Source organism: Pavona decussata, unplaced genomic scaffold (genome assembly GCF_977016875.1).
Source record: "Pavona decussata unplaced genomic scaffold, jaPavDecu1.1 SCAFFOLD_114, whole genome shotgun sequence".
Taxonomy (NCBI): domain Eukaryota; kingdom Metazoa; phylum Cnidaria; class Anthozoa; order Scleractinia; family Agariciidae; genus Pavona; species Pavona decussata.
Window position 1 is genome coordinate 1514060 of NW_028145528.1, and position 25848 is coordinate 1539907.

General features: G+C 38.7%; 1 protein-coding gene and 2 pseudogenes across 2 annotated transcripts; 1 reads left to right on the plus strand and 2 right to left on the minus strand.

Annotated features, from left to right (window-relative positions):
• Positions 1 to 527: 527 nt before the first annotated feature.
• On the minus strand, positions 528 to 22513 carry LOC146470094 (uncharacterized). Its single transcript, XM_085121914.1, has 4 exons — positions 22333 to 22513; positions 20668 to 20973; positions 5938 to 5970; positions 528 to 956 (listed from the first exon to the last, which is right to left on the minus strand). Exons 1-4 carry the CDS (start codon positions 22511 to 22513, stop codon positions 715 to 717), a joined length of 762 nt encoding a protein of 253 aa, XP_084978040.1. The 3' UTR covers positions 528 to 714.
• Positions 3136 to 5931, minus strand: LOC146470095 (uncharacterized; annotated as a pseudogene).
• On the plus strand, positions 6891 to 17256 carry LOC146470096 (uncharacterized; annotated as a pseudogene). Its single transcript, XR_014867004.1, has 6 exons — positions 6891 to 7374; positions 7561 to 7731; positions 8135 to 8294; positions 14353 to 14720; positions 15071 to 15582; positions 16155 to 17256. The product of XR_014867004.1 is annotated as an uncharacterized LOC146470096 (transcript).
• Positions 22514 to 25848: the final 3335 nt, after the last annotated feature.

A 25848-nucleotide genomic window follows, 5' to 3' on the forward strand; every position in this document is an offset into this window, starting at 1 on the left:
AAAAAGTGAACATACAACAATCGAACAAGAAATCAAACCAAAAATTCACAATCAAAAATATAACTACTTACAAGATCTGTATGGCAACTGGGGATAAACAACAACTGCTTGCAAGGGCGGAATACAAAACCTTTATACTAATTTGAAATGAAAAGAATAGGCCTGACGAAGTTACAAACTAAACAATAAATGATTACGTAACACGACGATGAGAAACTAAGTTGCTTGAAAAATGCGCATATAACGTAAATTCCAAAAAGCTAAACTAAAACGCGATGACAAATATTTGCATTGATTACACAGCAATAGGAAAAAAGAAAAATTTTAACTCTCGTGGCTACAATATAATAATTATTGTTTTTCATGCTCTGAAATGCTAAATTTACAATAATTGACAACTGAATACTGTAGTCTACACAAACAGAACTGGTAGCAGTCCATTACTTGCAATTATTTAGCATAGTGTGTATAAGCAAGAACATAAGAACACAAGAACACAGACTATAGTTAACGTCTGTGGCCGGACAACTCTGAACATTTGGCCTCTTCTTGTCTGTATGCCATGGAGGAAGGTCAGCACATCTTCATCATCGCTTAGGTGTTCGCTTACATCAGAATCTGTGTCATATTCTTGCACTTGTTCTGAGTCATGGGAAATGTCAGAAGAAGCATCATCCTGTTGATCATGCGGCTGAATGTCAGAAGCTGTAGTCTCTACAACATCTGGAGAAGGTGGAATTGGAAGACTACTTTCTCTGCTGGTGTATATGAGGAATGGTACATATTGAGAGGAAGTGTCCCAGCCTTAAACCTTGTTGTCTTCTGACGCATGCTGCGCTGATGGACGGCTCTTCCATTGTCAGAGGCCCACTCTCTTATCTGGTCTTTCTCTCTGGCATTGAGCTGCCTCATAGGCTTAAGGTGGCTCATTCTTGGTATAGTGTAAAGAGGTGTTGCTTGTTGGACAACAGGACAATACGTTGACTCATGTGTGAAATAGTCAGCAGCCCAAGGAACAACTCTTTTTATGCTTTTATAAACAGTGTTTACCAAGTTGCGTGCATACTGTAAGGCAGTTTGCAGCTGGTCCTTAAAGTGGCTCATTGCATGGACGTTCTCCTCTTGAACTGTCAGGCATGTGTGAAGATCAACTGTATAAGCTGGATTGAGATTGTTGAGGAACTTGTGAAGATCTTAAAGACCCTTCAGAATCATGCTGACAGATGACGTCTTTTGGTGGGAAATTGTTCCATGTTGACCAGCAGGCTTGGGTGATGTGTCAAGTTGCTCGAGTACACATTTGTTTGCTTCTTTCAAGTAGCTGTGCAAAACTTCCACGTGTCTGATCGCTTCTGTTATGGAGAGCTTTGCTGTTGGTTGGTGCTTGAGATGGACTGAGAAGGCTTTGTACAACAGGCCAAGGTGTTTTAGAAATCCAATGGTGCCTTTGATGGAAGTAATAAGCTTAACGGTACCTGCTTGTGCATCTGTTACAAAGATGTTCCTGTCCATCTCAACACGTACTCCCATTGGTTGAGAGAATGATGAATCAGTAGACTTGCCATTGGAATTCCCCTTTTTTTTCCAGTGTCCACAACAAGGACGACCTGCCCACCAGGGGCTTTGAACTTTACTTGGTGACTTGTTGTGTCTACTATCAAAATACCTCGGTTGTATGCATCAATATGGCAGCTTTCAAGACAGTCGGCAGTTCCCACAGGGAAAAAATCCTTAATTCCAATAATGGTTTTTTGAATGGTTTTATGGGTAATTCACATTCATAAAACCATTGATGGAAAATCCGAATTCTTAACATTCATGGCTTTTCGTAGAAAACCAGTAATGATATTATAAGATATAACATAATGGGTTTTACATAGAACATGTTCTTGTTTATTTGAATTCCCATCATGATTTTTCCCATCTTTAAAATTGTGGTAAATGGTCAGTAACCCTTTATGGGAATTCCCTAGAAACACATTTATGTGTTTTTCTAATCCCTTAACGTCCTTTTGGCAAAACCCAATAATGATTCCCTGTATTAAGATGGTGGTTTTATATAGAAACACATTCTTGTTTTTCTTATTTCACACAATGGTTTTCCAGTTTTTACCATTATGGATATACCAATAACCCTTGACAGGATTTCCATTGTAACACAGCCATGTATTTCGTTAACTCTTTGATGGTATTTCAATGAAAGCCAGCAATGATTCTTTGAATTCCAGCAATGGTTTTTCATTGTTTGCCATCATGGGTTAAAAAAGATATCCATCAGGAGATTTTTTTTTCAGAAACATCAATGTTTTTCCTTCAATTTCTTCAATGGTTTTTAAATAAAAGACTCCGTGAGATATCTTTAGTGGGTATTATGTAAAACCAACTGTTTCTTTTAATTACCACAGTATCTTTCCTATTTTTATCATTGTGGATAATTATAATTTGTAGATTTCAGAGTAAAGTTACTGCAGGGTGTATGGTAAGATTAATGCTATTGTGGAATGGACTACAATCAAAACCCTGCTTTGTTACACTTATATCAACTCTTTAATAATGTCTTTTTCCTCACAGGTTTAGAGATGTTAACGCAACATAAATAACTTACTTTTAAAAAGAAAATAAAAGTTACTTTGTTACACCAAGTAATTGTGTCATTACTTATAAAGTTATGTAGTCATGACCAATCATCTTTTAAGGTGTAAATGCTTGCAATGGGAGCGGTAACTAAGCTTGGGCCTTATTGCATTTAACACAAATATCAATGCATGCTTTACATTGTATTTAGGGTCGATCAATTATTATCACAGAAGTTATTTGCCAATTCGGCTCTATTTAAGAAGCCAAACAACATGTGAATACTTTACATTGTTAACACAACAAACACTTCAAGAAGTTCTTGGAAACCACAAAAGGAAAAAGTTAAAACGAAATGCAATGAACACCTCGATGGCTTAGTTGCCATTAACCCAACAGGCATTACAGTGACACTGACTGTACCAGACAAGACGTGTATTACTTTGCACTCATTTGTAATCCTTTTCCATCAGAGGTAGACATCCAATTGAACAAGTATGCATCAAACTTTGAACAAAGATAGCACCTAGCTTACAGACTAATATCAAACATGTCCCAACAATAGAAAAACAAATAAGTCACTAATTTCCTGTCCAAAATTTACAAGTCCATCAGAAAGCCTTGGCCTTGGTCACATCTGCCCTTTGAAGTGCATTCAGATTTTTCTTGCCAACTACAATGATTTTCTGTGTTATGAGATACTCTGAAAGCAGTTGAGCAGCTCTTTCCTTCTCCATGCCCTGAACATCTTTTCCAGTGGCAAGGCCAAAGTTTTTCACATATGCAACAAGTTGCTTCCTTGCAACATCTTGGAAACGTAATGCATTAAATGCCACTTGAACAATTATCTTGGCAGCCAGAACTGGAACATCCCTTTGTGCCTAAAGGGTGACATGTTAAGAAAGGACAACAAATATGGATTCAGCATGTCATATACTTTTAAGCCAGCTGTGCATGTTGGCTTCTTATCCAAAACAAATTCTGTAAAATGGCAATGAGGGGAACATGTATTGCTGTCACTTTAGGTACAATTACATTACAAATACCAAAGGGAAAATGAACTATTCACAACTCTGCATATTGGTTAATGTGATATTTTACTTTGCCTACAGTAGCTGTTTGAGTGTAATAAATAAATTGTCATCTTGTCTTCAGATTGAGCCTAAATACATTTCCATATCCTTCACCCAGAAATTGGACTACAACTCAGTCAGCTTTGGGAAATCACAAAACAAAAGGAAAGTCAAAATCACTTGGTGTTACAGACTGAAAAAAGGTCATCCTACTCAGCTGGCTGATTGACTGTTATTAATATTAAAAAAGAATATTAACAGACCATTCAAATCAAAACAGTTTTAGGAGTAGGGTCATACACCCATCCCTTCAACACCGGCTCAAAGTAAATAATGGCATCATTATATATTTCAACTTTAATGTTTTACCTCTCTGTTTTTAAATTCCTTTGTTGATATCATGTGTGATTCATGCTGAGAAGCATCTAAGTCATCATGACTACTATCACCATCTTCATTGTTGTTAGGATGTCCTCCTTTAGTTCCTGATGAGCAGTCCTCGTCTGACTCTTGGCATAGGATTATAGCGTCGGCGCAGCTAGAAGAATCACTAGTGCGTTGCCCATTACTTTCATCATCTGATTTCTTCTTCTTCAGTTTCCTTTTGTCAGTCTAGGAATAACAGTTGATGAAATGAGAGTAAATGTTAAATAGGAACTGCACATTATGCTCCAAACAGATATGCAGTGGAGAACTTGATAGCAGTACAGTCTTCATCTTACCTAGAAAGGTCAAGGGTTCTTCCTTTCAAACAATAAACTAGGTGACTGTTCGTCAGCAATGCACGACTTAACGTTGAAGGGTTTTCATAACCAGTCCCAAGATGCAAAAGGCAATTCCAAACAAAACAAAAAAAAAAAAGAAAGAAAGAAAGAAATATAGAAACTTCCTCTAACCTGAGTGTAGTCATGTCCATTGCGATGTCTTCGCCTTCTTTCATTGAGGACATCAAGGATGTGCTGTTTTATGCTGTCTTTGTTAAATCCTGCGGGTTCATATGAACAGTCCTCTGCAATTGCGTCTACAAGTTCATCAAGCTCCTTTTTGGCCTCTGTGTCTTTGTTAAAAACAGGTATCTTGTTGCCCGGTCATTTTTTTACTGCTGCATCTGATACAGCTTTTCTCCTGAGGAAGAACAAAAGGCAATTTTCGCCACACTCTCCTTCAAACTCCTTAAACTAATTGCCAGTGAAGAACATGGTTCAATGAATTTTGGTAAATGGTTACTGATATAAACTGAAACTTTCTCCCGGAAATGCACTATGATCCACAAAGGAACAGTCTCTTTTCTTTTGACTGCATGCTTTGTATACATGTATGGTTATACCACCTGAGCAACTGCTAAAACAAAATAGTTAAAGAGGGGTTCAAAGGGCCATGCGAAAACAATTTCCAAATTATTCTATAATGATGCAACATAGACTCATGTAAAGGCAATAATCTCAAGTTTGAATCCTCTTAAGTGATGTTAGCTCGTTTCTTAGCGCTGTAAATACATGTGCCTAAATACATATGCCTTCCATTCGAAATGTACTAGCTAGAAGGAAAAGCAAATTTGGAAAGAGTAACACACTTCGCTTTGTAGATCCTTTGGCTCAACTGAGGCATTGCTTTAAGTTCGAAAATAGATGGTTTTTTGTTTCTTCGGGGGCTGTGAACAACAGGAACTTCTGCGATGAACTCTTTTAAACAGAGTTGGTCGCCCACGGTCTTAAGCCCACACGCCTCGAACTGCTGCGACGAACCGTCCTTTGCTAAAAAGATGAGTGCTTTTCCATCAATTTTCTGTTCTGAAAGTAATTAACGGAAGAGACAATTTAAATGTATAAAAACGTACGAGTAAGCTCATGTGAACGTTTCTGGCGTTTGAAAGATTACAAATTCCGCGAAAATGAAGGAGTGGTTCGTTTTCGCGCCAAACAATCCGCCCAAGATTACTAAAGTCCACCTCTTTACCATTTTCTCTCACAATGTTTCCTCCAGTGGCGGTTAGAAGCTAACGATAATGTTACTTGTGCGACTCATGCATGCAACAATCCGTACTAGATGTGCACTAGATGTAGGAATTTTAAGCTTAATACTCAGACAGCTTTGACAGAGATCAACCCGTTGTTCGGGCGCTTGAAAGAGCCTGTTCGATTCGGTCTTTTTATTAAACTGCAACAACACAATTCAGAGTTCTCACTTTCAAACGTTTTAGCGATGTCTTCATTGTATTTTTCTTTGATTTTTTCACTTACTTCTTGCACTGTCCACTCCATTCTGTGTTGTTTTTGAAGAAACCACAAACCTTTGCCAACCTTCAACAAGAAAATGGCGGGAACTGCGCGCAAAACCTCGTATACGTGAAGTGCCAACTCCATATACGGTAAGATCTAGAACCCATTCTTCCTCTGTTGGAGAACATTGGCGGGAAGTTTCAATCGGGGAAATCATAATTTAGTTCTTCTTCTAACTTCATGATGCTTGGAACAAAAAGACAACGTCTTTCGGACGAATTCTGGTCTAGAAAGGACATCGTTACTTGTCGCTGCTCCAGCTTACCATATAAGCATGTTCATTGCCCCTGTAGTGAGTGCACTTTTTCTGCTGTATCGACTTCAACGGAATACACGCATTGGAAAAGAGCTGAAGCTCTCTCCATGAGGTAAGATATAAAGCTTAAGTTAGATTTACATTTCTGTTCATGATGACTAATTACATAGGGAAAGTTACTAACAATTTATTTATTTTGGCTTTCCTTCATAAATTATTTCTCTCCAACCCCCTTGAACGGTTATTAAATCTCTAATATGAGAATACTGTTTCAAACACAGCATTGAAAGCTCCTCATGTCAACTCAACTCACCTGATCCTACAACTTCCTCTTGCAATAATGAATTATTGAGTGCCGAGCAAGATAATTCAGAGGATTCAGACTCGGATTCAGGGGACTTTTCAACCCATGAAGCAAGAACCAGTGACTTTGATTGTGATTCTGATACTGGTCCCAGTAGTGTTAACTCAGTAAACATGGAGATAAGCTGTGCGATACTCAAGGCATTAAACTTGGTTGACCAAATGCAAGGTTCAGTGACAGACTTTGAAGACGTCCTACGTTTTTCAAAAGAACTGTTTTGTCGAAATGATGATGAACTTAAGAAACTTTGGCCTAAAGACTGGAGAGAGACAGCGGCTCTTTTACGGAAATGTGGCTATAAAGACCCAAAAGAATTATACATCTGTCTTGATGAAAGTCACTACTGTCACTGGGATGTCATGGAGAGCCCTACAGCAGTGTGCAAGTATTGTGGAAAGCAAGGCACTATCAAGCACTACTATTTAAGTATCAGCTATAAAATACAACAATGGTGTGCCAATGAAGCAATGTGCACTAAAATGATGGCGCACTGGGAAGACAAGGGACATTGGATACGAGGAGAGGGAGCTAATTTTACACTGAAAGAGGTATGGGATGGTTCACGATTCAATGAACTGAACTGGTTCTGGAACCCCGAATCCAATTGGATGCTCCCAGTGAAGTGCACATTCTGTAAAACTGTGATTAGTGTGGATGAGATATTAGCTTTTCCTGAGAAGGATGGCAAGCATGTTATCACCTGTGATGAATGTGGTACCCAGTGGATACATGCACCCATCTTCACAACAGGGGATCCCCGAAACATAGCCTTGATTGGTCATTGGGATGGCTGGCAGCCATTTGGTTACCCAGGAAGTCATAGTTGTGGTAAGTTTTACAGACAAGTATTTTTCTTCATTGTGCAAAAAAATGTTTATTTCTATTAATTTTCTGTACTCTTCATTTAATTGCTCATAAATTGTTCATGAGTTATATGAATAATTATTGATGTAAATTACTTTTCACTAATTAAAATAGGAAGATCTAATTATGTTGTTGCACTTGTACATTTAGGTGCTATTGAGGTAACAATTGCAAATATGTCAAAGGCTGTAAGGAGCAGTACAGATGAGATTTATGTGGTTGGATTTGTACCATCCTATCAATTACCAAAGTCACGACCTTGTACACTTGACCCATTCCTTCACCCTTTAATCAGTGATGTCGAGGACATTTTCATTGAAGGTAACTTTCAAAGAGTATCTATTACATTGAATGTAAACAGCACATGTTAGTATGATTAATGTATGTTGGTCATTATTGTTTTCATACCATCTGCATGTCAAATAAATTTAAATGACCAATATTCAGATGTATTTATTAACTAGCAATTCTTATTTTATTTAAATGGAGTTCATTCTGAAATAATAATTTCATTTTACGAGGGTAGAACTTTCAGTTAAAATCGATAAACCTGTGGCTCTCCCTAGCTAGATTCCAATGTCTATGAAAGGAATACATGTCGAATATAGCATTACATGTACATGTAAAGTGGGTGACAATTTAACCATATGCTTGTAAAGAGAATAACAGGAGTTTATAGAAGTAACAATTGTAACATAATTCTCTTATTCACTGAAACTTTTAGGTCTAAGGGTCAACTATGCTAGACCATTTCCTTGTCTGCCAGCTGGTGAGTTGAATATCCGTGTGTTGATCCTTCTTTGGACAGGTGATTATCCTGCCCAGCATGAAGTGGGCAAGTTCATAAAACATGGGATATTTCCATGCCGGCGGGATAAATTAAGGTGGCCGAACACAGTTTTTAGACGCCTGAACCTTATTTGCTGTTATTTTCATGCTGTTGATACTTGGGAGCCATAAATTGGAGAGTGATAAGTTTAGTCATACATATTTTTATTTTTTGCATTTTGGCCCTGCTACATGACGTTGCCATGGTAACAGTGCTGGTTAAAAACGTAGCTAAAGACAATATTTTCGTTTGTTTATAGAAAATTCAGTCGTTAGATTTTTTTCACAAATAGCATGCAGTGAACTCCCAAAAAATCCTTGACCTCTATAGGTGTTTAACAACATTTTAACAGACTGATTTTCTACAATTCTCTGTTTACCTTTTTCACGACAAATTTTGGATTCTTTTGAATTTCCTCTGTTAAACTTTAATTTTTTTACGACGGGGCGCTTGCATTTTTGCTGAATTATTTTCTTGCCAAGTTTAATGAAATTCTAACGACTGGTTCGTGAGAAATCGGCGTGTTTCCGATGTGACAATCACAAAATTTTCGGTCTCAATTTTTCAATGAATTGCGCATGCGCAACATTTAACTGGCTTTCTTGATTCCTCAGTTCGATTCTTCGAGCGGGGTCACAACAGTAATACTTCTTTAGTGCAGTCTTCCTTTGAAATGGCTTACGATGCGATGAAGGACAACTGGATCAGTAGTGCCACGAGGAGTGCGACGAGTGGGCAAGTTGCCTGATGATGTTGCTGGATTGGCCAGGATTGCAAGGAGGCCTTGTTCGCCATGTTTGTCAAACACGTGTTGAAGGTGTTTGTAGCCGATGCCAGAGTCAGCCAGTTTCTTCGCTAATCCATTTTTGATAATGCCAGTGTTACGGGAATTGCAGAGGGTTCCTTGGAAGGATTGTTGGAGAGAATAACTGTGGTCAAGATAGAGCATTTGTTCTACTGCTGATTCGAGCTTCGTTGTCTGGCTGTTGTTTACAATATCGCACACGGAGGCGCCAAGAGGACAGTTTAGAAGAATTTTGTGCAACGCTTTAACATCTTCAAGAGCATCATGGCCTTCGAAGTCCTCATTAAATAAAATTCTGTATATAGCAGCTTGGTTTGGTTTCACAAATGACCCGTCTTCGGTTTTTAGCGCTTCGCATTTCTCTCGGATGAGCTTGCGAACGAAGGCAAGGCTGTCAGCAAAATGGACGTTCAGTGCCTTCATTTCAGGGATTAGATGTGGCGAATAGCGCAGCACAGCTCTCAGAAACACGGGAGTGTCGAATGAACAGGAATTGTGGCCGATCAGGATGACTGTTGTATCATTTGTCTGGTCTTTAGACTCCGCTATAAAATTAACAAACGACTCAAGACATTCGGCTTGTGAAACGGTCTCCAAGTGGATTCCACCACGGTGAAGAATTTTCTTGCCGCCGATTGTGGTTAGTTGAAATTTATTTATCCTGGACGCATGAAAAGAAATGTCTTTCGTTGGCAGAACAAACCTTGAAAATGTTTGACCCAGTTCATTCTGTGCTGCTAATTGGATAATCTCGGCTTCTTTTCCTCCACAAGTTGTTTCAGTGTCAAATGAAATTATAGCCAAATTTGTGCTTGGATGATCTGCATAGGAAGTGAAGATTTTTTTGGGTGGTCGCTTAGTAAAAGTAGGGACCTCTTTCTCGAACTGTTTTAATCGTTCCTTTGTGACACCAGTGGCTTGTTCAACGAGCTGGGGGTCAAGTGTTAGTGACACCCCACTTTGGTAAGTAACTCCTTCTTTGTTTTGATCGGATTGATTTCTGGCTTTCTTTTTTATGAAATTCTCTCTTCGTCGTTTCTTGAATTCAACCGAGGACTTTCTTCTTTTTTCAGCTTCCCTTTCTTTGTCCATTGCTGAAATGTTTGTCTCCATAATATTTCCTGGTTCTACATCTAGACAGCGTAGGGTATCTAGTAAATATTGTTTCCCCAAGTTTGTTTGTGCAACACCAGAAACCCTTTGGTCAGAACTTTCGCTCCCACCATAAAAGCGGATTTTGGGCGCTTTTGAACCAACAGTACTGTGCCAGCTCTCATTAACTTGCGAAGAAGCATTTGCGACCAGTTTGTTAACTACAAGGTCACTTGCATATATCTCGAACAAATCAGTTAACACTGTTCTTAAATTTTCACCCTGGAGATCTTTTCCATTTGGTAAATCTTTGTGATGATATTCCTCAGGATTCTTAGCATGGCCACACCAATTAAGTTTGTGCATCTGGTCGCCAAATGCATGAGGAACAATGGCTTTCATTGTCACTTTCAACCTTTCTGCTTCTCCCTTGTTTTGACTAAGACAGTAGCTAAAACACTTGCGAAAGTAGTCAATGACCTTCTGGGAAAGAGGTGATTCTCCTGGTTGTTTTTTTCTTTCAGAACTGATCTTTTGTAAATGCCCTACAACTGTCCTTGTTGCATGGCTTGTGTCAGACCACTTATCCACTTTACAGTGTACTTCTTCACGAATTTTTGCAATTGTTGCACTGTCGTCATCACCGATAAACACTGAGTACTTAACTCCATGTTTGGGTGCATGATTAAAAAGCTGCACAGCCACAGCTGCTTCCATGGCTTTTGAAGAGCCTGACTGGTTCATTCGACAATCATGCGAAACAGGTTGCTTGCCTTTTGAATTGGCTGCTGTGCAGACTCTACAAAACTTATTTGCGCACCCATAGTCAAGAATTTTCTTGGTTTCAATCCCTATAATGGCCCCATGTCCAGTTAATGAATTGTTTGCCCTGCCCCTTTTTAGCCACTGCATGTCATATGATACCGACAATGGCATAAGGCCATCGGTATCAGGAATTTTGCCATTTTCCTCTGCAGCATTGCTTTCATCCTGTAAAACCATTTCACAGGAGTTTGAAGCAACTTCTTCAATGGCCCTCCCAACTTCCCTCTCCCTCTTTTTGTAGGCACTTTTGTTCAGCGTTGGCACATTTAGCGTTGTCAGAAAATTGTTCATGTGGGTAAAACCGATACCATTGTCAATGGCACCATGTGCAATTCTGGTGTTGACATCATATGCTTTTGGGCCTCGCTTCCCATGTCGGTGTTGCTCACATGTAACTACTTTATTTTGTGTCCCACAATCTTCACATACAATCGATATAATGCTTGCACTTCCTTCTTTTATTTCCTTCACAGCATTCGAGAGAGAAAGAGGTCCTAAAAGTTAAAACATATTGCGTATAAATTTTATGTTCAAGAGACAAGAACATTAACTCCAGTGAGTCTTCCAAACAAGTGACATGTTGTTCTTGCAAACTTGAAATTGATACATGTGTACCTTTGAGTTAATTTATGATTTCATTTGTTTATTTTCTTTGCTAGTTTTGTGTTGTTTTCTGTTTATGAAATTATTGTACTTTTGTTTATTAGAAAGCATTTCTGTTTAGGAAATCTGGCAAATCTGCAAATGTTTGCAAATGCAATTTGGTGATAAGCATGTTTATGTTCATTTTTATAAATATGAAATGATTTCTCCACGGAATAGTAAACTATAATCAGTTTTTAGCAGTTCCTTTTCACAATAGGAACTTGAAAAAATTAACCAAGCTTTTGTAAATTTATAACACAACATAACAATGATTGCCAAAATGTCAGTACACCAAATTTGTAGCATTGTTTAAATTTTTTACCGAAACTGTTAGAAAAAAGATCATTTCTGTCTGTATTATAAGGAGAGGTTTGATTGTATAATAATAATTATTCATCTATCATTGTTAAGCAGTGGGAGGGGGAGGATGGCCAGACACAGGACCCAAATGCCATATGTTGTGCTCCCCCTAGATGCTTAACATTGTAGGTGATAACTAGTGGTGTTAAATAAAACACAACCATCATGAATGATGTGTTTGAATTTTATTATGATAATTATATCTGATGGGAAAGTCTTGAACACCTAATTGGAATAATGTGATGTAAAAAATGGAAAAAGCCATAAATTAATTGGCTCAATCAATAATGGCTTGCATTATTGTACTTCCATGACAAAGTGACCTAGGAGGGTTGCTAAATTGGAATAAATGCAAGAAAATCTAGAAAGAATACACAGCAGTTTGTTTGTATTCCTATTTGGCCCTTTTTTTTCTTTTTTGTATGTCAACATTATTGCTATTAGGTGTTTATTATTTTTGTACCGATTTGATGTGTGTGTACTTTTTAAGCTCAGTGGCATGATTTTTACAATGGTGGTTTTTCTTAGCAAGTGATACCAGAGCTAACAAAACTGGATGCTCTTACAAGCTGATGGTCGATGTTTTAATTAAAAAAAGGCATATTCAATATGTAAACAAGATATGTCAGGTTTTGGTTCTATATGTCAAAGGCAAGGCGAAGCCAATGGTTATTTTCACGTTTACAGGGAAACGAAGACAGTTTTTATGGGGTTTGACAATAGTACAATTTTGATATATTAGAATTCTAACTTGGCTGTGAGGCATAGGGGAATAAAACAAAAGAAATCACCTTAAAGTTCAGAGTACAATAACACATTGGTTGGCTTTGTTTTATTCCTCTAAACCTCAGAACCAAGTTACAATTTTAATTTATTGAAATAGGGATACAGTATTATGTTTTCTGGAAAAGTGGTCAGCAATCAAACTCAGTATAAGAAATCTCTCATCCTTGAAAATTACAATAAATTATTGGATAAATGTTTCCTAAAACCAATAACTCAGCCTTTTCATAATGCAATTCAAGGTATATTTTACCGGAGTTACACTGTTGACAGGATTTCAAACTCTGCTGCATAATTCCCAGGTCAACTATTCTGTATCCATCCAGCAAAATGGACTCGGCTTTGTTGGAAGTTGCATCTTCTCTTCCGGTGAAAGACTAGTGTACACAAAAAAAATGTGAAATCGGGCAATTGAGAAAATAAACGACATGTAAAGTCTGACAACGAAGCTGCAGCCGGATATTTTCACTTACCAGATCTTCAATACTTCTTTGAGGAGGGTTTTCTCGTAGGATACGAGGCTCGATCAGGACTGCAGGTGGGGTCAGGTTTTCTGCATCCTCTTCAAATAGTTGGCGTTTACATATTTCACCTCGCGCTCTCTCCGTTTGTGCTTTTCTTTTCTCAGCTTTTCGTGCTCGAGAAAAAATAAAGCTTGCAGACGTCGTCGTTGCTTTCACGGGAGTATCGTCTTCATTTCCACAGAATGCAATAGGACTTGAAACAGCAGTGGAAACCAAAACAGCAAATGGTAACCCAAACAAAAGTGCATAATTACGCACGCGAGTCTTTCGCGGAAAATTTTCTGTCTCGTGATTGCAAGAACCATTTTCTGTCACAGAATCGTTACAAAAAACACCACATGCTCTGAAAAAGGGCTTCGCTTGTGAAAAAACGCGAGCTTTTCTTGGTGACGGCGAAATTATACTGCATTTACTAAACCAACGCGAACAATGAGAAAAAATTTTTGTCGCCGTCGACGCCATATTTGTTTGTCTTTTTAAAACCCGCGCCACATTTTTAAACAAAACCGCTGACCGCGCGGAAAACTGTGTTCGGCCACCTTAAAGGGTAAGCTTATAATCATTCATTTTCAAGCAATAAATGACAGTAGCAAAAAAACCATGAAGGATCATGTGTTTAGTTTTGTATAAACATGTTTTACATTGCCAAATTAATTAGTGATAGCTGTTAATTTTGTAATCTTTGTGCATAGTACAATCATGTATATAAGTTTCATCATTACTATTTAGTATTATTTTGTCAGTATTAGCTAATTAACTATTTTACAATTAGTTAGATTATTTTTAGCTATGGGCCAAATTGGCTGTTGGCAGTTTGGAGTATTAAAAAATTATCCTATCCTAACCTATGTGTGAATTATCCAAGGCTGATCTTAATTTACAAGATCTACAGTAGGTTTGTAATTTTGCCCATGGATGATACTAAGTCTTGCCAGTTGCAAAAGGTCCAGTTTAGCTTGTAGATTGTGACAAGATACACTGGTACTGTAAACAGTGCCACAAAAACCCCTCTAAAATCACATTGTACTGGTTTGTGCAAATTATTGGATAATGCAGGAATCATAATATCACTTTTGTTCTATAATAGGGACTAGAGATCCTGACGGTGGTAGTACATACTACTATGGTGCCAACCGATACCATGCTAGATTTCCATTTGAGGAAAGAAAGCTAGATGAAGACTTACAAACTATGAAGGATATTAATAGTGAGGACAGGAAAACAGTTCGTGCAAATTAAAGCAAGGCCTCAGGTTACACTGGTTTGACAATCTTTTACCGACTCCACAAGCTGTATGGGTTTGACATCTTCAAGGATCTGGTCGTTGATACAATGCACAATCTTCCAACAAATGTCATCTCAGCACATCTAAAACACTTTATCCAAGCAGAGAAGATTGATGCAGCCACTGTTGAAGAACGCCTGTGCTCCTTTCCTTGGACTGCAGGTACATGTGAATTCTGATTAGACTATTATAAAAATAAATCTAAATCAAAGAAAACATATGTCTAAATCATTATTTTACAACTGGTTAGTTATTATTATTTTGAGTTATTTAATTGCTGTGGCCTGCAATAAATCATCACTCACGGTGTTCATTTGTTTTTGGCACTCAGACTTTTAATTTCCTTCAATTTACTCTGATGAGGACTTTCATGTTTTTAAAGTAGCATTTAAACCTCCTCATGATTTGGAAATGAAAGAAGATCACAACAGTCAGAAATAGAGTCGAGGTGCTCAAGTCAACAACATCATAGCACACTTTAATGTTAAACTGTGTGTTATCTTTTTACACAGAACTGAAAGATGGTAGAGTTCCTAAAGGCTTTAACTCACGCTTTGCATTCTGGAAAGCAGAGGAACTACACAAGTTTGCATTCCCTACGTCTGAGGTGATAATAGGAGATTTGCTCGAAGAAATGGATTTTCACATGTGGCAACTAATTGTCAGAATGACAGAGCTTGTATTTGGAAAAAGGGATGGCTGGAATCATGAGGAGGTGAATGTCTTTGCAAAACTAGCTAAGAGATATTTGATTCTGATTGAAGAACAAAGAGGTCTCACAGCTTGTGTTATAACTGCCCATAACCTGATTCACATTCCAGAAGATGCCATGCGCTTCAGTCATCCAGACAATTTCTGGTGTTTTGCTTTTGAAAGAGCTGTTCAAAGATATGTGAAAACCAACTGCAACTTCAAAAACATTGAGTGTAGTTATGCTAAGAGGGAAGCCCGACGTGAACTGCTGAAACACCTTGGATACACAGAAAGCCAGCTGGAGAGACAGTACAGGATTGATGTAGACAAGGTACTATGTGGGAATTTTATTGCTTATTAAAAACTACATGACAATTGTACAGGCATGTAAAAATAAAGGCAGAATCTAAAAAAAATGCAGAGAAAGTACTTGCCCAGTGAGTAATAGAAACTTTGTTGATTTCTTTTCCATGCAAAAATAAAATACCAGGTAAGGTCTTTCCTTTTTAATTGCAAAGCAAATTATCATTTATTTTTCCATGATCAACAAAGATCAATTCCCAGCTAACACCTTAGCTACTGTTCTACATTAATATACACCTACCTCCACTTCACCTGCATGCATGCTCATATATATCCTCCTATTTATCCTCCCCTGTAATGCTTTTACCTCATTGTCTTCCTGTTCTTCTTTACCTCCACTTTTCATAAAATTTTCCCTTGTATAAATGTCATTTTTTTTTGGTAATTTACGTATTAGTGTCAGTCTGGCCTGCCTAGATTTGCTACCCGTGAACAGTCCATTTTGCTTTCTTTTTACATTTAAAAATAAACTTGCTGTAGTTGTTGTTGTTTGTTGTCCTTACGCAACCTACAGCAAATGATGTATTTCCCTTTTAACAGATGGCTGCTAGCAGCTTAGAAGCGGCACAACAGTTAATGAAGACTGCAGGTACTTCAGCACTCATAAACCAGTGCAACAAGGGAATACTTGTTGGAGGGTTAGATAATAGAGGCACCTTTTTAAAAAGATGGGAAGTTGATCTGATTGAAGCCAGCATCACTGCTCCTGAAATAATTGGTAATTCATCCATTTCAGACTTTGGAATTCCCTTCAAGAGTTTGTTAAAGCCACAACAAGGAGTTGAAGGAGCAGGTATGCTCTACCGTAGTGGTGAATGTGTTGTCCTGAACTTACTTGGACAGGACCAGCCAGCAGTTTTAGTGGTAGAAAGATTTCTTTCTGTTGAAATTGAACAGAAACATCACTCCTTTGTGCAGGGAAAAGTCCTCCCATTGAAACATGATGCAGAAGGCAACCCTTTCCTTTATGGAAGTACTGGTTACAAAATCATCTCAAACAATAATGGCACACCAATGCAGGAGATAATTTCTCCTGTAACAAGTATTGCGAGAAAGGCCATTGTTTACCCAAACCCTTGTGAGCCTCAAGAATCTATAGTGATTGACTTTCAACGAAAGAATGTACCACTGTCAGAACAGGATATAGTCATACCGTTTTATCCCCAAGAAGGTGATATGGTTTGTATAAATGGAACTGATCCTCAGCCATGGCTTGCAAAAGTACTGAATATTTATGTTGAAAATCAAACTATTAGAGTTGTTTACTATATTAAGGCTGGAGAGAAGGAAGATGAATATGGTATGCAGATAGAGGTCTACAAACCAGAAGAAAACTCTCGCCTTGCAAGGGATAGAGTGTCATGGAACTCAGTTATTGGGCTGTCTGAAGGGGAATGGAATGATACAACATGGGAACGACCAGCAATTTAGGAATACAATGTTGTAGCTCTAGCAAATGTGATAAAAAGAACAACAGACATTTATTAGGTGTTTCAGTCATTCAAATGTTGGTCATTGGCCACGCTTCTTGAGGTAACAACAATCTGTAACATTCACATTTCTGATAGAACTATTGTATAAGAACTTTAGTTAAATTTCAATTCTAAACCATCCATGGTTTCTTTAATGGCCATGAATGGTTTCTGACCGTACCACCTTGGTATTGTTCCCATTAGTGGGAATAAGTGTAAACATGAATGGTTTGAGGTAAAAAACGTGGTTGTTTTTCAAATTCACAACAATGTAATGTGGTTGGCTTTTCCTCTATTGGATATTCTATCATAACCATTAATGGTCTTTAACCAAAAATCATTAATGTTTTTAATGGTAAACTACCTTGAAATTTTCATTGTGGAAATTTAAATATACAGGAATGTTTTATTGTACAGTAACCATTAATGTAGATTAAATTAACATTCATGTTTTTATTCCTGTTTTGTTGAGATCTTTCAGTGCCAAAAGCAATGTAATGGGAATTAATATTCCCAGCAATGGGAATCAGTAAACATGAATGTTTTTAAAAAAAAAATGATGGGTTTTCAATTTCACAACAACGTTATTTTTATTGGCTTTTCCTCTTTTGAATATTGCATCATAACCATTCATGGTACTTAACCAAAAATCATTAATGTTTTTAGAAGTCAAATGCCACAAAACTTCCACTGTGGACATTTGAATACACATTCATGTTTTATTTTACAGAAACCATTAATGTGATTTCATTAACATTTGTGGTTTCTCTTTCTATAATGGGAATTTAATTTCAATACCATTCATGGTTTTCTTAATAGAATGGATTAATTAGGAAAACCATTGTTTTTCTAAAAAAAACATTAATGGATTTTAAAAATTTTTTCCTGTGTCCCTTGAGCAAGAAAACATCAGCACTGAGTCTGGACATTTTAACTCCTACAACTCCACCAGTATTACCTTGATGAGAAATGTAGAGGACATTGTTGTTGAGGCACATCGATACTACTTTAGTGCAACCATCTGTGCACTTGGAGAAAGAAGAGACATTGCCTCTTACAGTCCCGTCAGCCACCTCCAGTGACACCAGGTATATACACTTGTCTGTATCACTGGCATAGACAAACATATCATTGCTTACTTTGGCAAGCAGTTAGGCGCAATATCTGTGGAGAGCTGTACTTCTTGTTCACTCTCTCAACGTTCTTCAGATGTGTAGCAAGTCTGGATCGAAGTTTCGCTACTCCACCTTCACAGTCAAGATTCCTCTTCTTTAACTCAGCGATGAGCTCGTCCTTCTTGAGACTGCTTGCCTTGAGGTTTGTCTCAGCTAGTGGGAAGTACTCCAGTCCTGAATTACGGTCTTTGTCTTGTGGCAGCGACCACATTGTATTGAGATTTATTCAATGCCCACCTTCTGAAAAGGCGATCAAGTTCTAAATATAAACGATTTTCTATTTAAATATTTACAGATGAGTACATAACATAAAGTGATGGCAAAGTATTCAAAATTTTATATCCCCTACAGCAAAAAGCCCAGAAAAGGCGAAAAGTCAGCTTTAAAGGTACTAATTCTAAAAGAAAGAAAAAAAAATTCGACTGTTGGGTTTTGGAACCCTGACTCTTTTTCTAATATTCTTTGTACATGTAATTTGTGTAGTATTTGTTTGTACGCAAACTTCCCTGTTCAAGCAAAATGCGTCTTCTTTATTATTACCTTTGTTCATTTCCTCCAATTTCTTTATGTCACTCATTTCTTTCGACATCTTTACCCAGTTTTATCTTCTTGATGAGTTGTTCGTCCTCCATTGCCGCAGATCTCTTCCTTCCCGGTTTTCTCTTCTCCCTTGCAGTCCTTGCAGTTGCTGCCTCCATATCGCCACCAGCCGCGCTGACTTTAATGATAGGGACTCCCTTGGCGAACACAACCTCCTTCCTCAGAACGTTAACTAATAACAATTTAAAGATTTATATCCCAATGTAGCGCAGCTTTCATGCAATTTCAACTTTTATTTAGAATATTTTTGATCTCAAGTGGTCTGCTATATGCTATTTCCAATCTTGCTTGCGGCGAAAAAACTAGAACGACCTAGAACGCACCATCTGGTCTTTTTGACTTGAAGCATGGGTGGCACCTGCAGCCAGAAACCTTCGTAATGTTATTTTAACTTAGTGCTCTACCATTCATTCTTTATCATCTTCACCAGTTATTTTCTTACTTAACCCAATAACGGCCAACCGGCCAAAACCGGCCGCGAATCCACGCACGCACGCAAAAGGGTTTCTACCTCCCCTAGAAGGGATAATTTTGTCATCTATTGTTTTAATTGTCTTTGGAAAATACTGACCAATCAGAATCCACTGACTGCGCATATATTTTTAGGTCTTAGGGGAGTCTAGACACAAAAAGGGTTTTGTCGTCCGAGAAATATCAGATTTCAACCATCATGGCGGGCTACGCGCTTTACGCTTAAATATTCACGACGCCAATTTCACGTTTTCGGAAGGAAAACACAACTTTTTGAAACGGTAAATCGAAAGAGGAACTTTTAAGGAATACTCGACAGTTTCAACAGCGGAAATCCAAGCATTAACGGCGGAGAAATTATGCTTCGAGGAAAATTTGTAGTTTTACTGAGACGACGAGCCGGCGGACATCTCAAATCATTGTTTTTGCCATGGACTTTCTTGGTGATGTTCGAGTGTTTCTCGCAATACAACTCACAAAGAATTACAGGTTTGATTGTGAATTTGTACTGAAATACTATTCTAATTGATCGATTCTTCGTATTCCAAACAGTTTTTGCAAACGTTTTGAAAAACGTGCTCCGCACGGGTCGATAAATTCACTTCAAAATTGACTCGCAATTGCTTCAAATCGCTTGCGAGTCGGTCGCCTCACGGCAAAAATTTAGGAAAGCTTTATTGCCTGTTTTTCTTTTTATTTTCATTGATGAAACGTGATGACTGCCTAATCTTGCGTAAACAAACACGTCTTCTCGAGAGCGGATCAAATTACTGCCATGTGGCGCAAGGATCAAATTTCATCGAAATTTTCGAAATTTTTACCTTCAGGATTGTTTTTCGAGTAATCTTTAATTCGCAGCTAGGGTATTTTATTCGACAATTAGAAATTCTAGCAATTCAAGACCAAAGAAGGGCTGTTTCTTTGACCCAGTAAGTTGTCTATTTTTACTGCACGTTAGGTTAATAATTAACAATTTGCTAATTTGTGAAGTAATTTTATTCGTGGAAAACACGTGGCCGTTATTGGGTTAAATTTGAAGCGCAATCAAGCAATGACTGTTGAAGTGACACACTACTCAAATTGTAATAGTTTGAATCATCAGGACATTACTAATAATTGCCTTTTTAGTTTACTTCACTTTTAGTAAAGTAAGTGTCGCCAATAAAGATTGTTATTATGTAATTTTGCAAGTCCTATTTGGGATTATCTTTTTAACATAAATAAATATATAGTTAATTTACTTAGTAATTACCTAAAAGGCATGTTGCGTGACATTGATGCAATGTCTGTAATTAATGTACCATGACGAACTTGGTAGAACCATTTCTTGGTTACTGAACCTAGGTCTTTCTTCATTCCACTGTGCCTGGGTATTTATTGCATAGGCCTTGTTACCATCTGGTCCTTTTTCTAAGCGGCATAGTTTTACATCAATGCTGGACCCGAGGTCTCGTTTTTCAGCTTCCTCCCTGAGGCCTGCATGTTCTATCACTTGCGTTTCAAATTCTTGCAAGGAGCAATGCTTTCCAGATAAAGAAATACGCACACGCTCTTTTCTGCCAACAAACTCGTTAACTGAATGCGAAGATGTTGTTGGATCCACATAATACACAACACCTTCTAAAACTTGAAAACGCTTCCCTCACTGTCCATACTTGTACTTTCGCTTGCCATATTTCAAAGGTCCTCCAATAACAAAATCATTACAAGTCACAGCGGAGTTGTTCACTCAAGACATGTGAGGTCTGGACATGTCTAGGATTGGTAGTCATGGTAGTGCGTGATGAGCATGGCATTTTGTTGAGAGACTTGACTGTGACATATCATGTTTTGCAAACCGTTTTCGATTTCTGACATGCGTTACTACATTGTGCATAGAACAATCTTTGATGATATTTTTTAAATGTTTCAAGGAGAATGGTCCAGGCTATGTAGCCAATTTATTCAAATCCCGAGTTACACCATATAATCTTAGAAGCAATGGTCTAAATGTTGTACAAACTTCATACAATAGTAGATTCCTTCATGGCGCATATGCGTACATGATCTCACACATCTGGAACCAGTTGCCATCTGCTGTAAAAAACGCACCTAATGCATCATCCTTTCGGAGACTTTTAACTAAGTTAAATTTTAACGGCTGTCAATGCAGCAATTGCCTCTGACCCGATTTATTTTTATTTATTTATATTTAGATGTTACTTTTTAATTTAACTAGTAGTTATTATCTTTTTTTTATACTGTCAAACACTTATATCATGAGCCTGTGGCTCGGGGGACTGGGAGACCACCCCCTGTGTATTTGACACTAAATAAATTACTTTACTTTACTTTTACTAAATATTTCATGAAAAATGAGCTAATTATAGACCATGTTCACGAATCACGATAAATAAATCATTTATTTTCACAAATTACAGGGGTACTTTCGTTCACGGGTGACGGGAAAAAAAATTCTACCTTTCACAATTCACGCCAATTGAAAATAAACGTTCACGGAAAACCCCTTTTCCGACTCTTAATATACTTATTGTGAAGACGAACTATACACCTTTCTGGATTAGAAATATTTTTGTGCTATTCGACAATTTTAAGTAATTCCAAAGCCTCTACGAGTTAACCCTTTAACCCTGATATCATTATTCATTTTCTCATAACTGTTCTCAAAAATTTGTTATGGTACTAGTGAAGAGAATTTTTACACATGAAACGGCGTGTCCTCAGTGATCACTTCCATTATTCTCATAACCTGAGTGGTTGATCAACAGTGAATATTGTATTGAGAAATTGGATGCTGGTCACTATTGGGACTTTAAGGGTTAAACTCGTTAGTCTCGCATCCAAAGAATCTTGGAAAACGTTGTATTGTAAATCCTGAATTATGTTTAAGCCTGCGAAACCGTTATCCATTAGATATCTTTCAACTCCAACACAAATTTGGTACAACATGTTTGGAGGGTAATATGTGCCATCTGCTTGCAAAAGAAAGTTCGTAATCACAGACAGTATGCAATATTTCTGCGACAGGCTCAACAGCAAAGTCATCTTCTTGTCGACTACTAATAGGAAGGGAATTTCTTTCCACCAACAATTCATTCCATACTCGTACTGCCCAACTGTTAACTTTGTTTGTGTTTGCAGGAATACGGTCGCTGTTCCATTCATCAAGTTCCTTGTTCATTACAGCAGTTATGCCACACTTTATGACTTTTTTTTACCGTAGGAACAGGTACTTCGGCTTTCACCGTTCCTTTGAAATGACCACACTTTCCTTGACTTCCAACAGGCAATGGTAAAGCTGAAGAACTCCAAATTTTATTGAAACAAAGCAAGTTTTAAACTATGGCGCATTTATACTGTCAAAATTCGACATTATAAATCGAGTGTCTTTTAAACAGCTTAGGATTCCAAATCAAGCGATTCTGAACAAATCGAGCAGGCATCTAAATTCAGCTCTGCAAATCGAGCACCATTCATACAGCAGGAGTTTTCAAATTGATCGATGTACATACAAATGGATTACCTGTTTCCAATCAAAGTGACACTATCCTTAATTCGTGGAAATGGCGATGGAAATGTCTGTTGATGCCATGGGTTTAACTATAAGGTGGCTTTTATTTATAATAGCTTGGAATGGTCTTTGAAATGTAACAGTGTCGGTGATGTAATGGCGGAAAGACCCTCTTAGGGCTCTTCATGCATTTGTCACCCAGGAATGCGTTACGAGTGCAAAGAGGATCTTGGCCATTGCATTACTGCGGAAATGCTTGTCGGAAATTTTAAATGAAATGCCTAAACCAGCTGTGAGTGGCTTGAGTTTTGATACAATTTGTAAACCTTTTAAAAGATATTTTATGTTTGATTGTGGGGAATCCTAAACGGGATCTTTACAAGCAAAAATACTGACTTTTTAGCCTGGAACACCATAAGCGAGACCCATATTCTTAATTAACACCCTTACATAGAGATCTTCCTCCAGCAGGTTCAACCTTGGCGGGCAGGTCGAAGGGTAGAGGCCAGACTAAAGGGTAGTCACTGGTCCTCCAGGTTGGGGGTTGGGCGTGCGGCTAATCCCCGCACCTTATAAAAAATGTCCGATTACGGAAACCGAAAAGAAGATTGACGAACTCATCCGGGGGTGTCGTCGGGCGACGTGTGAGCTACCCGATGATGGCTTCCTGAGCTGGAATTCTGGTATCGCATGTATGACAGATGTGGGGCAAAGCCGCAAGGACCCCCGCAACATGATTAAGTCGCCTGGGACATCCCTTCTGACACCCAAAACTACCCTGAGACTTGGGTGTTGGAATGTACGAACACTGTACCAAATAGGAAAAACTGCCAATGTCACAAAGGAATTCAGGACCTACAATCTGGACATACTTGGTCTAAGCGAAGTTCGTTGGACTGGCTTTGGAGAACTGAAAACAGCAACGGGTGAGAGCATCTTGTACTCGGGAGCAGAAGAGGTGCATCATAGAGGAGTAGGACTCATTCTGAAGAAGGATGTAAGAAGAACGCTGGTGAAGTGGAACCCTGTCAACGAGAGAATCATGAGCGCACGCTTCAACTCGCGCTTTGCAAAACTCACTGTCATCCAAGTTTACGCGCCTACCAATGATGCCGAAGAAGAATCTAAGGAAGAATTCTATGACCTGCTGCAGCGGGAGGTAGAAGCAACACCCAGACATGATGTACTGATTATAATGGGAGACCTGAACGCCAAAATTGGAGGGGACAATGAAGGATGGGAGAAGGTGATGGGTCAACATGGACTTGGAACAATGAACGAGAATGGAGAGAGGTTGGCAACTTTCTGTGGCAACAATGACTTGGTGATTGGAGGCTCTCTATTCAAGCATAGAGACATTCATAAGATCACATGGACCTCCCCAAATGCAAGAGATCAGAATCAAATCGACCATATCATCATCAATGGTAGGTACAGAGGTTCGCTGATGGATACCCGAGCAATGAGAGGGGCTGATGCCAACTCGGACCATCACATGGTGGTGGGAAAGGTTAGGCTAAAGCTATGCAGCACAAAGAAGAAGAGCAAGGAAAGGATCATCTTCGACACCACAAAGCTTCGAGATCCCTGTGTTAAAGAGGTATTTCGCCTGGAAATAAGCAACCGATTCCAGGTGTTGGCAGCAGATGACATAGAAGATATTGAGGAGAGGTGGGGGCAATTCAAGAAGGTCTACAACGAAAGTGCCAGGAAGGTGGTGGGTGAGAAGAGGAGAGTGAAGAATGACTGGATAAGTGGAGAGACCTACAGGAAAATTGAAGAGCGACGACGATTAAAGGAAAAGATAGGAAGTACAGGGTCTGCCCGCCTAAAGGAAAGAGCTACTACTGCTTATGCAGTGAAGGATAAAGAGGTGAAGGCCAGCGCCCGTGCAGACAAGCGGAGAAGGCTTAACAACTTAGCAGAAGAAGCTGAAATAGCAGCCAGAAACAACTGCAGCGGTGACCTGTACCAGCTTACTAGAAAGATAGCTGGACAAGGAAGGAACATGACTACCATCAAAGATAGGGAGGGTAAGCGACTTGTAAATGAAGATGAAGTCTTAGAGCGGTGGAGGGAGCACTTTGAGGGAGTTCTGAATGTACCACGGCCCGATATACCACTGCCAGAAATGGGCCAAGCACCTGAAGTCATCACAAGCATAGACACTGGAGACATATCAGTTGCTGAGATCAGGAGAGCTATCCATCGTTTGAAGAATGGCAAGAGTCCGGGAATGGATGCCATCAGTGCTGAGATGCTCAAGTGCTCTGAGAATGATGCTGTGAAACAACTCCACTTACTTTTCAACTCCATCTGGAAAGAACAACGTGTACCAGAAGACTGGAAGAAGTCACTCATAGTGAAAGTGCCGAAGAAAGGGGATCTCACTCAGTGTGATAACTATCGCGGCATATCCTTACTCTCCGTACCAAGTAAAATCTTGTGCAGGATCCTCATTGACAGGGTAAAGAGTGGTGTGGACGAAATGATTAGACAGGAACAGGCAGGATTTCGATCTGGAAGGGGAACCTCTGAGCAGATCTTTGCTTTGCGGAACATCCTAGAGCAGTGCCAGGAATGGCAAGCACCCCTGTACATTAACTTTGTTGACTTTTCAAAGGCATTTGATTGCATCATCAGAGAGCGACTTTGGGACATTATGGGACAGTATGGCATACTTGACATCTTTATCAGGACTTTCAAGGCACTTTACCATCAGAGCTCAAGCTGTGTTATAGAAGGCGGAAGGTACTCCAGCTGGTTTGAAGTGAAGAGTGGCGTGCGACAAGGGTGTGTGATGTCTGGCTTCATCTTTGTCCTGATCATGGACTGGGTCATGCGGCACACAAACGATAGAAGACGCGGCTTGAGATGGAAGTTTACATCGGTTCTAGAAGACCTGGACTATGCTGATGATGTTGCTCTTCTCTCAAGCAGATTTGGTGATCTACAGGATAAGACTGACAGGCTAGTAGACATTGCTGGTATTGTGGGACTCAAGA

Excerpts from the sequence above, each read along its gene's own strand:
- LOC146470094 (XM_085121914.1), bottom strand. The coding sequence starts at position 22,513 with ATGAACAAGGAACTTGATGAATGGAACAGCGACCGTATTCCTGCAAAC. Across the intron at positions 20,974-22,332 it reads AGAAATATTGCATACTGTCT|GGAAGCGTTTTCAAGTTTTA; the intron begins GTGATTACGAAC and ends ATGGACAGTGAG. Across the intron at positions 957-5,937 it reads CTTGTTGAAGGTTGGCAAAG|CAACACCTCTTTACACTATA; the intron begins GTTTGTGGTTTC and ends TTGTCCAACAAG.